This window comes from Nematostella vectensis, chromosome 6 (genome assembly GCF_932526225.1).
Source record: "Nematostella vectensis chromosome 6, jaNemVect1.1, whole genome shotgun sequence".
In the NCBI taxonomy this organism is placed as follows: domain Eukaryota; kingdom Metazoa; phylum Cnidaria; class Anthozoa; order Actiniaria; family Edwardsiidae; genus Nematostella; species Nematostella vectensis.
This window is the reverse complement of record NC_064039.1, coordinates 6,118,145-6,131,652: the sequence shown is the minus strand read 5'-3', so window position 1 is coordinate 6,131,652 and position 13,508 is coordinate 6,118,145. Positions and strand designations below refer to the sequence as shown.

At 41.0% G+C, this 13,508-nt stretch overlaps 2 protein-coding genes across 2 annotated transcripts; both read right to left on the bottom strand.

Annotated features, from left to right (window-relative positions):
• Positions 1-410: 410 nt before the first annotated feature.
• Positions 411-6,679, bottom strand: LOC5521442 (ras-related and estrogen-regulated growth inhibitor). Its single transcript, XM_032366690.2, has 6 exons — positions 6,430-6,679; positions 4,649-4,725; positions 4,233-4,328; positions 3,257-3,313; positions 2,852-2,925; positions 411-2,496 (listed from the first exon to the last, which is right to left on the bottom strand). The coding sequence occupies exons 2-6, from the start codon at positions 4,716-4,718 to the stop codon at positions 2,041-2,043; spliced, it is 753 nt and encodes a 250-aa protein (XP_032222581.1). The 5' UTR covers positions 4,719-4,725; positions 6,430-6,679; the 3' UTR covers positions 411-2,040.
• Positions 6,680-7,584: 905 nt separating this feature from the next.
• Positions 7,585-13,354, bottom strand: LOC5521571 (ras-related and estrogen-regulated growth inhibitor). Its single transcript, XM_001641176.3, has 4 exons — positions 12,783-13,354; positions 10,839-10,895; positions 9,481-9,554; positions 7,585-9,250 (listed from the first exon to the last, which is right to left on the bottom strand). Exons 1-4 carry the CDS (start codon positions 12,871-12,873, stop codon positions 8,762-8,764), a joined length of 711 nt encoding a protein of 236 aa, XP_001641226.1. The 5' UTR covers positions 12,874-13,354; the 3' UTR covers positions 7,585-8,761.
• Between the last annotated feature and the right edge of the window lie 154 nt (positions 13,355-13,508).

Below are 13,508 nucleotides of genomic sequence, written 5' to 3'. Positions count from 1 at the left end.
ATGTAGACGTCATTGTAAATTCTATTGACTGAAATATTTTCGTGATAATACAATGTGATCTTGGCTAAAATGTGAGTGTATAAACGGGGCGAATAAAAAAAAGCGTTTTAAGCTAGAACAATAAGGGATTAAAGTAATATGATGTATTGTCCCAGAAATTATAATAGTTTATCGTCTAAAAAAGGAGAACTTTTTTCATCGACCATAGACGCTAGATCATGCTCTACGTAATGGCCAAACAAGATGGTTCTTTTGGAGTTTTTAGTGACGTCACTCTTGGGCCTTGTAAACACATTATTGTATCGCAACATTTCAGTCTTTTGATGGTGAACTTTGCTCCTTTTCGATGCTTTCTTAAACGTTAAGATTCCCTGATATATGTTATCACAAAACGTATAAGACATCTCTGATTCCCGTTCATTTGTTTATTGCGTCGTTTTTTTTTTAGCTATACTCAGTTTAATATCTGTTGCATTGGGAAATTCTCGCGCACTTCCCAGCTTAACGAAGGCTGATACTCACGCGGGTCAAGGGGATTTCTATCATGTACTAGGCGCTCTTATATGTGTCCTATATAAGATCTTGACACTCGAAAAGTCGAGATAGTGCAGTGGATCTAACAGAGGGGAAAACACGTACAAGAGATCGCTTGCATTCTCGAGGATAACATCCTAGTATGCGCCGTAACGGTGCATCACCAAATATGGTAAACCAGTAGTGAGGGGGGGATCTGGACTTTTATAGCAATCGCAGAGTAACGCATTCAAGATCGCACGCATTCTCAAGGCTCCCATCCTAGGGTGCTCTGTAAGATGCACAAAATATTAGCTGATCTGGATTTGTGTATAGGAAGCGCAGTCTAACGTGGTTGTGATGTGTAGCGCGCAATGACCAAACAGGTATCCTTCTCCCCAGGCACTCGCGGCCCTTTCGCCCTCCCTTTTTCCCAGTCCTTCCTTGCTCTTGCTATGCAGGCCTATATGCAGGCTAGATTTGGAGAGTAGCATTAGACTATTGAATATATAGTAGCACATAAAAGAGAAAATAAATGGGACGAAGTTTGTAAATTCAACTTCCGTATCCTGCTGTTTTTGCATATCAATCAATGGCTGTCGTTTTTCTTAAACACGAGGTTCCGCTATAAAAGGGAAAGCTCCTCCCACCCCCGGGCTTCAAATTGCAATTATAATCAGAACACTGCCACGCTAGCGGTCACAAATTAAAAGCCTCTTGTAAAATTGCTTATCTCTGAGCCTCAGTCGGTTAGAATAAAACTATTTTTGCACAGGTAACAAGACGGTTGTGTTAAGAGATAAGTTAGTGATTTGCTGTCCACGTTTTTGGGCAAAATTTTAAATTTTGCGCTGTCAATCCGCATAAATTATTCTCGCGCTGTGATGAAAATGCTCGTCTTTTAGAGCATGCAAAGCTTGGCATAGCATTACTATAAATTGGAACATTTTAGCTGAACAAGTCTAGGAATGATACTTAATTTGGTTTAGAATATGAAGTTTGAATTTAGCGCCCAGAGCAATTGTCCCGACATGTTGACGCATTGATGACTGATTGATAACTGATTGTTCTTGAGCCCAGGGATGGGAGGAGCTTTCCCTTTTATAGCGGAACCTCGTGTTTAATGGTCTAAAAGAGCATGGGGCGAGCGCGCGGGAGACCTGTGATATTCTAAAACGTTAGGGACTAGGCTTCATATCCAAGATGGCTGCCAGCAAAATAGTAGTAAACATGAATTCCTGCAAGTTTACGTGGAAATTCTTGGTGTATTTGCGCACGGATTGTGGTCTGGTAAAATGCAAAAGTTCTTGTGTGTATGCGCACTTTATACTAAGTATCTTTGATATTTACGACGACGTGAAGGACGACGGTAGGTAATCGTCGTTCAATAGAACACGCATCTAGTTCGGTCTTTCGATATTTTCTACTCGTAGTATCCCGTGCCTAGGGCATGCTTTCTAATTAATACCCAAATCTGTAACTCGGGTGTTAACTAATCTCCTCGTATACACCAACAAGACTGTTTCTCTAATTAGCTTGCACTGATTTTTTCCTAAAAGGCATCGCCCCCAACCCCTTAACCTTAGACCAGGAAGACGGAGACTTCATGTTCTTCTGAGTTGGCGACGTTAGAATCATAGGAGACATTGGCTCCATCATTGGGTGATTGTTCAAAAAGTTCCTCATCACAACGTGAAACATCCCCAGTGTATCTTCAAACCCCTCTGATATCGAGATCTCGTAGAAGCTACAGTTGAGCTCATCAGCGATCGATCTCGCTTCGGGTTCGGGTACATCTCGTAAGTGTTCCAAGTCCTGTTTCGTGCCAAGAAGCACGAGGCTAGAGGAGTCTATATGCTTGTGTTCGCAGATGAACCGAGCGATGCCCGATGCCTCGTAGAAACTCGTCTTATCGATGATTGAGTAAAGAACAATGTAGATTTCGCCGAATGCCAAGCAGAAGTCCAGCTTTTCTCTTGTATTCTGAGAAATCAGATTGTTCACTCTTAGCTTCAAAGAAACAGGTTGGAAACGGACATCTTGATGTGAAGCTATGGCGACCGTGTCAAAAGGCAGCTCGTTTCTATACTGCATTCTTCATATTCTATATATACTTCTTTGGTCTTTGTGTCGTTGTACCCCTACACCCACTCTTCGTCATCACCCCCCCCCCCCCCTCCTACCACACGCATTGCCACGGCCCTTTCTCTCCATATACCACACCTAATAATAGTCCAGTCCACTGACAAGCTGAGGCTGAGGATAATGTCATGGTAGGTCATGCATAACATGATCATAAATCACAGTCGACACTACAGGATGTTCATTTGGGACTCACCAAGCCTGCTGTGTCCATGACGTCAAGCGATACATATCCCTGATCTGTTGCTAGGTGATGTCTGTAGGTCGCCTCTAAACAATAAAAAAGAATGTCAATAAACAGCCTGGGCATTATAGTATTTTAAGCTGCGTGGGGCAGAGTTGTGTGTAAAGAGCTCAGTGAACAGAGATAGAAAACAGGGCGCATTTCCATTCGATCAACAAATTGCATCACCAAGATGGCTGGTATTCTACTCTCTTGATTTTAGCGTCCTTTAAAGATTCCCTACTCCTAGAATTTTGCGCTGACTTCCTGATGGAGCTATGTCCACCACGTGCCTTTTGGTAACAGTCCTACCCACGGAGCAACTGCTCTTTCTTTTCCCAGTATTTTTTTTTTTTTTTAGTGACTTGTATAACTTACCAAGCGTTCTATCGTACTCTCCGATATACCTTCTCGTCAGAAGACGCACGGTGAGAGCTGAAAGAGAAAGTGAGGTCAGACGTCTCCTTCTCTACTAATGAGCTTTCGGCCTCTTGTACGCGATCTGCCTACGACATGTCTTAGCCCTGAATTACACACTACGACTTACGTAGTCAACCTAACGGAATCGTAGGTTGATTTACTACTTGAGACTTGAGTTGTCGAGGGGTCGCATACGACTAAATCCTGCTGTCTAAATCAGCCTTATACGTGCAGCTCAGGACCCACAGGAATCCTGAAACCCAAATTATCTTTGAAAAAAAGACTTCATCAGTTTAATTCATACCCGAACGCTTGTTTAACAGTATTAGGAAGCGCCCCTTCTCTGATAAGCAATTCAAGCGCCCAAACCCTCCTCTCCGATAATGATAATAATACTTCTCTGATAATAATACTTAAGAAAATCAAATAGTGGAACAATTTTAAGGTGTATTCTAGCTACTAACTTTGGTTCTAGTTTGTAATTGTTGACCTTGTAACAAGGGCGGCGGAGTGGTCCCATAAGTGAGGGGGCGAAAGTTTGGGGGGGGAGTGGGTAAAAGATCTTGCTCTTAAAAACAGGAACTTCCTGTATTTTTATTTTGAAATAAGCGCCGAATCAGCCCACCTCACCCCAAATCGTATTTATGGTTCTCTGAAAGTGAAGAAACATCTGATACAACAAAAAATTATTTAATAAAACCAACCTTATCATTTCGCCATTTTTCTAAACTTTACCCTGATTCCCAATCTCTTTAAAAAGTGAACACATTGATTACTTCCGTAACCGGACAGTCAGATAAATGCACAGTTTATTTCGTTCCGGAGTTTCCCACGTTACCCAACAGCTTATTACAATTTGGCCTGGAATTTTCGTAGGAGTGTTGCAGCTAAAGGTGCACTTTTTCTAAGTTTGATGAAAATTCTTACTCTGTACCTGATTTGCCGACTCCATCCTGACCCATTAACACTACTCGCACATTACGCGCACATAACGGGGACGATATTCCAAGCTTACGACGGGTTTTCATCCCTGAAAAGTAAGATAAACTGAAAATAAACCACCAACACTTGTATCACACGGCAAACTAACCACAAGCCAATCGGTACGGTCAAATACCTATACAGGTCACTGCGCGTCTCTTTGTATATTTGTCCCCTACCTCTATGTCTCGCACCCCCAAACGCTCAACATAAATGTTTCCACATATTTTTAATTGTTTTGTCTGGTTTCATTTTATTTTACTTTAAATTTAATTTTTTTCCTTTTTTTAAATTAATTTCGAAGTGACCGTTCTTCTAGTGGCCTTGTGGAATAAACCTCAAAGCATACTCATACAAGCCATTTCTAACCTCCATTCCCTCGTTTTCTATCCATCTTTTTTAAGTCGACCTGGCCACTAGGTTTAACTTGTTGAGTCATGTTGGATCTGAAATGGAATCAAACCCAACCAGTTTTTATTCAACAGGTTCAACCACTGATAAGATACGGTTAGGTCAACTATTTCCTCTGCCATTTAGCCTCCCGCGTTCTACGGAGTCACATTCATTACGACAACACAACATTGGGCAAATCAAGCAAGTAATTAAGATACTCTCTATCAGATATCAATTTATTTAATCGAATTTTATCGAAGAATAGTTAGTTGTTTTGAAGTTTTCTTGGAAATATACTGTGGATTGTTTTTAATGTATACAATAACAAAGCTGCGGCTGATCGTCGTCCTTTAAGACTGCAACCCCATAAAGCTGTCACACAATACAGCCACCATTTCACACCTGTAATTCTTCAATGACTCTGCCATTTCACCATGCTCGTGAAAACAGAACAAAAACGCTGGAAAACTAAGCATGGTATTTCACTGGTAAAATAACAAAAAAATAATAACTAAGAGAGCTATTGCAGCTGTTCCAAGATCATGTCACGCAAGGGTGTCACGGATCATGCTAGTTTATACATCCATAAAAAGCATGGTTCGATTCTCATGCGTTTCCTCCCGCTGTGACTGATTTGCAGGGTAAATAGCATTAAAGTTAAAATCGTGTTTGTAACAAATCATTACAGCCAAATTCGTTGTTGCGCGACCTCGGCGAATCCAGAAACCATGCCTCGTTTGGGAGTAACGCGTAGTCAGACACAAGCTTTGGGGGCGGTTTGTCTGGTTTTGATTGTTTGGTTTGATTGACTACGCGCTACCCCCAAAAGAAGAAAGGAATTTTGGATTTTAAGGTCGCGCAACAACGAATTTGGCTATAATCTTCAGTATGTTATAACGAGGATAACAAAAACGCAACGTGTAATTGGTCTAAATGGGTTTATCACAATGCTGTTAAACAGATATTAAGTGCATTATTCTATACCTCATTTCGCACAACTTAATAACAAAAGGCAAATAATCCTTTAGGTCTTAAAGTAGCCACTTTGTGTGCTAGTATCGATGCTTAAAATGCAAAAACGTTTGGTAACAAAAGCTAGAATTGGCAAGGAAATCAGGTCTAGCATTTGGTTTTCTTTTTAGCTATTTTCGGAATTATAAATATGATGCATAAGTATGATGAAAGCAGTAAAAAAACTTCGATTCATTTTTCTCTAAAGCGATTTTGGGTCACCAAATGGCCTTGTTGCCATGGGATGTTTTCGTCTTAAGATGCTATGGCTTCTCACTAGCGAAGGATAAAAAGACAAGGAGGAAAGAGGATACGCAGTGCGTGTTACACGAATTTAAGAGAACAGAGAATGAAGAAAAGAAAACAGTTTTGTTGCTTCCAGTCTTCCCTTCCTTCCCCGCTTGAGTTTCTTTTACCGTCTCTGTTTCTTCGCTAGTAAATGAGCCTTGGATGTCCTTATTATTACTCCAGCGTGCTTATTTCCTATCGAGCTATTCCCATATGATGATTAATGACATATTTTGCAAATATCGAACATTCTAAAATTGTCTGTGAATGCTGGCTGCAATTGCGTTTCCCTGCATATCAGTTTTTGCAGTGTTTTCTTCACCCATGTTAAAGGACAGTGACATATTTGGAATAAACCCATAGATAAATTCCAATCTATCTCTTGTATAAAAGTAATGTACCTTCAAAACTGTTGCGGTAAAATACTTTGAATGAATCAGAAATAAATAACTATTTACCCTTTTGGCAGGTTAAATAGGAAGGTGCGATCTTGCTCTGGCGCGACTCATACTTTCCTTGTTTGGTTTAGGGATTACATACTTTTTCTTGTCCGCTACTGTTTGCTATAATTGTAAGTGGATAAGTCATAAATTGTCCTTTTCTGTGGTTTGCCTTGCCGTTAATTGGCTAATCACTCTGTTAAACAAGGATGCAAATTAAACCTATTGAGGCAGCGCAACTGATTAACCGGACTAGCCATGCGTCTATGCATAAAAATGCTTGTTTGTGCCATGATGAGATGGAATCCCGCGGTGCTTTATCCTAGGGCGATAGCGCAGATAATTAACAATTTTTCGCCGAAGGCGAAGTGTATTCACAGGTATAATCCACGAACGCATCCCCCCGCCCCCCCCCCCCCCCCCCACACACACACACACACACATAAACAACGGCCAATAGACGGTTCTCAATAGACGTGCCATTTGTAGACAAAAATATAACATAAGCTAGATCACTCTGGTATGTCATCAATCCATAAGTCAGACTCTTGTGTAGCCAAATCCCACAATAAACGTCCTTTTGAGGTACTGTAAAGGCATAAAAATCTTTTTTGTTCTTCCGGGGTGGTCAGATTTATATCAGAAAACTTACTACCTCCCCCCCCAGAAAAATTAGGTCCACTTTTTCGGATTTCGCAGCCCCTCCCCCCCCCCCCCCCCCCCCCCAAGAAAAATCCTGGGTACAGGCCTGAAGTATATACTAATAACAGATAGTCTGATGCATCAGACACGGGGTAAGATCTTTTCCTTTCTTTGATTACAGAACTAGTAGCAGTACTAATACACAACTTACATACAACAACCACATAATTATCAATAAAGCAAAACCATAAAAACAAAAACATCACCGTAATCGCCGCAGTCATCATTATCGTCGTCATGACATCATTATCAACCTTAACACATCACCACTTCCTCCACAACCATCATCATCATCACCACCATGATCACCATCATCATATGAAGAAACCGTTGATTTATATCAGAAAACTTACTACCTCCCCCCCCAGAAAAATTAGGTCCACTTTTTCGGATTTCGCAGCCCCTCCCCCCCCCCCCCCCCCCAAGAAAAATCCTGGGTACAGGCCTGAAGTATATACTAATAACAGATAGTCTGATGCATCAGACACGGGGTAAGATCTTTTCCTTTCTTTGATTACAGAACTAGTAGCAGTACTAATACACAACTTACATACAACAACCACATAATTATCAATAAAGCAAAACCATAAAAACAAAAACATCACCGTAATCGCCGCAGTCATCATTATCGTCGTCATGACATCATTATCAACCTTAACACATCACCACTTCCTCCACAACCATCATCATCATCACCACCATGATCACCATCATCATATGAAGAAACCGTTGTCGTTTTAGGGGCTGGTACCGGGGAATTTTCGTTAATTTTCAGAGGCTTTCTCTATTGACTAAAGATGGTCACAGTCACTGTTTTTCTCTTCTGAATACAATTCATAAATTTTGCGAAGCACCTGCGGTACGGCGGCAGCCTTAAAAGTGATAAAAATCATGCAGGTTTTCCAAATAAGGAATACATTAGTTTTCTTATATGTCAGTGACCGAGTCTGGAAAAAACGACAATTTTTGGCTAAATTTTCTTGATATGTATCATCATCACCATCATCATCACCATCACCATCACCACATCCACCACCATAATTATCATCACCACCATCATCATCATCACCATCACCATCATCATCATCATTATCATCATCACCGGAACTCTGTTACTGTAGTCCCTAGAATGATTGATGTTCACAAAAATGAAGGCTTCCGAAAAAAAGGTTGTATAAATTGAGAAATGCAATCATTGTATGAAGACGTGTAAGCTTGTCTGAAAAAAAAACCTCCCCGTTGTCATGCCCCCTGTCTTCTTTTAATTCTTTTAATCATAAATGTCAACAAAAGTACCTAGTAACAATTATAGAGGTAATATTGGTTCACCCATTTTTTAAATTTATAATACTGTAGAAATGTTCACGCTAGACGAATTATCGGGTAATTTATCGCGCTAGATTCAAAATTGGCCATATCCCAGAATCTAAAATCCTTGTCTCGTTTGGGAATAGCGCGCAACCAACCAAACCAAACAATCAAACCCGACCTGAAAATATTTTCTAAAAAAGACAAAGATTGTGGGAGATGGCACAACAATGACTTTTTTTTTTAAAGTCGATGGAACTTATTAATGGTCCAGTACCACATATTGCGCGCGCGGACATTCCCACTTTGATACTAGCATTTTCGGCGCGACGCCACCTTGCTATTCTGCTATTGACAAGTAACTCGAAGGTCTGGAGGTGCTTTGGCCTAGTGTGCTTGGTCTTGGGTCCATCATAGCATCGCCTGTGGATTTCCTCCGTAGCGATTTCGCGGTCCCTCTAAGTCCCTCCTTAACCCTTGACATCCGGGAGCCTTTGTTCCTCTCTCTATTCATGCATTGTCTTAATGATTCCTCCAAAATCTCTTGTATTTCGCTATACCCCTCTGATACCGACACAGGGAAGAATAGTCCCTCCATGCTCCGTGCCAGCATCTGCCCTTCGATCTCCTCCACCTGGCGAAGGTGTGTCAAGTCGCATTTGTTGGCCACGATAATCATGGTCGGGGCTGCCGTCTGCGCCGTCTTGTCGTTCTGGATGTATTTCACGAGCAGACGAGCTTCGTCGAATGATGTTCGATCCGTGACCGAATATACGATGAAAAAGAGCTCCGCAAACGTCAAACATGTGGACATTTTCTCTACCGAATTCTGTGAAAAAAAAACGAATGAAGCGTAGTTAACGTAAAATATGTGGATATTTTCTCGACCGAATTCTTCAATAAAACGTTGCGGCTCGGCAAACATCGAACACGCGGGTGTTTTCTCGAACAAAAGATAGACGCGTTGTTTAATGAGCCCCCTCTTCCCACCCTTTACTACACGCCAACAACAATGGCTCACGGATTGCCAGAGATCATGTGAAATAATGCGTTTTTCACCTTTCCAGCCGTATCCATGATGTCAAGTGAGATAAACTGCCCATCAACAATCAAATGATGTCTATAGGTAGCCTCTGAAAAGAGAGAGAGAGGAATGAATAGATACGTATAAGCTCAAACTCTGAGTCTGGATAACAAAAAAGCTGGGCGCAGCCAGGATTTGCTGGGGGAGGGGGGAGGGGTGGGAACACAGACGCGAAAACAGGCAGCCGAGGGGAGTGTGGTTAGCCTACTAGTAGGCGTTTGTTGGTGTTTCCGCGACGAAAACCCCGCTTTCCCCGTGTTTTGGGCGCCATCTTGGATTTATCCCCTCATCCAGCTTTTGCCTTTTGCTCTCGCATCCAGCTCGCGCTCGGCCATAAATCCAAGATGGCGCCCAAAACACGGGAAAGCGGGGTTTTCGTCGCGGAAACGCCAACAAACGCCTACTAGTAGGCTAGAGTGTGGTGGGTGGGGTAGGTTTGATGACGTCATTGCCTCGAGAGTACCTAGTCTCCAGCAAACCCATACGGCCAAAATACATTACGTCTAACGTCTTTATATTAGATAATACTCCTGGCGCCAGTTTCTCGAAACTCCCGAGAACTTCTCGGGCCCGTAAACTTCTCGAGTGACTTTTCGGGCAACTTTACGGGCCCGAGAAGTTCTAGGGAGTTTCGAGAAACGGGCGCCTGGTATTCCTTGGGATCAGTGGACCAGCTAGAACTGCCGCATTATGATTCATGTCAAGGGAAATTGGTTTCCTTTTATCACACTTGGATGAAATGAAAAGGATTTAACACTGTTTTGCTAAACATTCTTTCATTTTTATTACAGCGTTTTATACCTTCGCGACGTCTTTTGAGTACAAATTCTAAGCATCGAGAGAATCTGATTTTATCTCAAACGAATTTTTGTAGCGTTTATAAAGACTTAGCAAGGCTAATGGGATAAAGTTTCTTAATGGAAAAAAAGTCCCAAAACCATCATGTAAACGTTATAAAATCATTGATTATTTGATAATTACAAACGTCTATTTTTTTACAGTTCAACATTAAAGATCAATAGGTATTTTCATTTGACGATGTGTCATGATGACTCCGTGATAGGTTGTAGTCTTTTATGCTTCAGATAAAAGCAACAGAGGGTAGTCATGATCGCAATCCTAATGTGGCAAAATGTGTCTCAAGACAAACTTCCTTTCGTTTTTCTAGATGAAATTTTAATAATCTTCCTTTAATCGCTTACTGAATACTATAGCCTAGCCGCACCGACGCTAACACGCTTAATGGAGACGTTTCTACAGCTAAAACGTGTAAGAATGTTCGGAGCCATATCCCAGCATCACGTTATCTTACGTTATAAATCGGATAACTCACCTAAAGTGTTATCATATTCGCCGATGAATCTTCGCGTGAGGAATCGAACCGTTAGGGCTAGAAACAAGAAAAACAAACAAATCACTTGACTTGATTGAGCTTTGTTGGGTTATTTAAACAAACAAATACATCGAGAAGTGTGCAATAATCTGACAAGAATCTACATGGCGCCCTATGTGCGCCAAAACGTCCCATTTCTGCAAGCAATTCGAACCCGTACGTACGATTTTGAAGTAGTTTAACCACACACAGTGCTTTATCAAGAGCAACTAAGTCATATCATACGCCTGGTAGCACCACTAGGCAAAGTAAATCAGCTTTACAGTTATGGAAAATAGCATTGCGTGCGAATGTCTAACCTTAATAAAAAACTAGAGGTTTCTTGCGATACACTCTTTTTTTTATAAGAACGTCTAATTTTCAGTTGAGGCTGGGTCGATCCTATTTTTGGGACATTTTAAGGCTGAATATGTTTTTAACGATGTTCTTAGATTTTAGTGTATATAAGAATATAATACCCAATTATTATTAGGAAAAGAATTACACTAATGATCAATAGCAATAATAAGGTTGTTACTATGAGCACAATTTGATTCTGCATTTTAGACTGCAACAACAACAACAACAACAACAACAACAACAACAACAACAGCAACAGCAGCAACAACAACAACAGCAGCAGCAGCAGCAGCAACAACAACAACAACAACAACAATATTCTGCTACTGAGCCTCGACACGTTCTTAGCATGTTCTTAAAATTTGGTGAAATCTCAGGCTGGACGTTCTTATAAAAAAGGTTCTTATAAAAAAAAGAGTGTTCTACCGTCAGTACCCCGCGTATATCTCTTTTCAAAAACTATTTCACTTCTGTTGACTAGCCAAAGAGCTGCTTAGAGTGCCGTTGTGCGCCGTCGTCGTGCCTCATCCGTTGTGAAGTCTCTATCAAAACGCTTAGACATTGAATAATCACTTGCTTTTTTACGAATCCAAACACCCGACAAACGACAACTGGGTCCCTCGTAGTACTTTTAGCCATTTAATTATGTTTTGATCGTTTGATATACCAGATTCTTTGTTCAACAGGTAGGAGTGTCCATTTAGCTTAAAATCGGTAATTTGTCTGACAACTAAAATAGCTCTGTCCTAGTGGGCCAACATAATTCTTCAAAGAAATTTGTGTATTGCCGAATAGGTGTTAACAATAGACACTTTATAATGTGTTAATACCCTACACGTAATCCCTAGAGATGTCTACAAAAACAAAGTCTAACTAAAGACACATCGGTGCATCTTTGTAAAAAAAAAATGTTGTAAAGTCTAGGAAAGTGTACCAAAGTAAAAGGATAATGTGGTAACAAATCGCAGTTATTTTTTAAGTTGGTACCTTTGTGTTGTTTTCACAGCTGTTTGCTCGCAGTGCTTCGGGCTAGTTTGCAGATACAAGACGTGAGATATTGCCACAGTGGTAACTATGGGCCCGTTAATTGCAACTCGATTAGTTTACAGTATTTTAATTTGCGCATTAGTATCTCAGCCCGAAAAGTGAATTACGCGTAGCAAAGGGAAGTAAAAACATTGGCAGAGCAATACGCGATCACTATTGTGAAAACGATTTTTGATCTTCCAAAAAAAATCTACTGCAATAATTGCAGTTGTGATTTTGAACTCCGTGTCTAAACGTGTGATGTAAGGTCAAACTAAAAAGTCATTATAAATGATTCTTTATTCTTGTCTCTGAAGTCACCCAGCCGAATAATGACAACTTATTTGCTGAAATTACGCCTAAGTCTTCCACGAAAATTAAAAGCGTGAGATTAACTTAGTAAGATGAATTCTTTAGAATTATCATTGGTAACTTATACATTAATCATTCGTTATTTATTTGAATCATGGTGGAATCAATCAGTATCCAGCATTTAACCCCGAAATTCACACTTCTTACCTGACTTCCCTACGCCATCTTTTCCAAGCACAACTGCACGGATATTTCTGATCGTATTCTGGTGGCTTTGTCCGCTTCTTCGTCTTCTCATACTGTGCCAGCCAAGCTCACGTCTTTTTGATCTCGTGGCATGGACGAATACAGCTACGTGGTACTTGCGTTGACGGCTTTTTTTTTTGCCCTGCGACGGTTCAAAGTTGAATCAAGCGCGCACTTCTTGTGTCGGGTACCACTTTAGCGTTGAGTCTCTTGTGATGATTGTTGTGGCTGACTGGAGGGAGGGCAAATTAATATTCTACTAGGCAGAGCTCGAGAACTGTAGACAATCCCTCTTCGCCCGCTGGTGTGATATTCTAGACAGTGCGCTTCTTCCGTCCACCCTATCTCAGATACTGCCAGATTAGCTGATAGGTAAAAATCAAAAGGTGCGGTATTTATAGTCCCATGGGGGGCCAGGGGTTAAATGGTGGCTTAGATATGCACACAAACATTTTACACCATGATTATTCTGTGTATTTTCGGCGCCTTTGTTAAGGTGATTATAATGTAGGACATTCAAGTCTTGGGCACTGATTGCATGAGACAGCCAGTGCCGGTGGCGTGCGCTATGAGGTCAGCGGATGGTGTGTGGACACGCGGGAAGTGGGGGTTTGAGGGCTCATATCAAGATCAAGGAGATAACTAGAAAAGTAGAATTGCTGTATTCTCACGCAATCAGGCAATAGT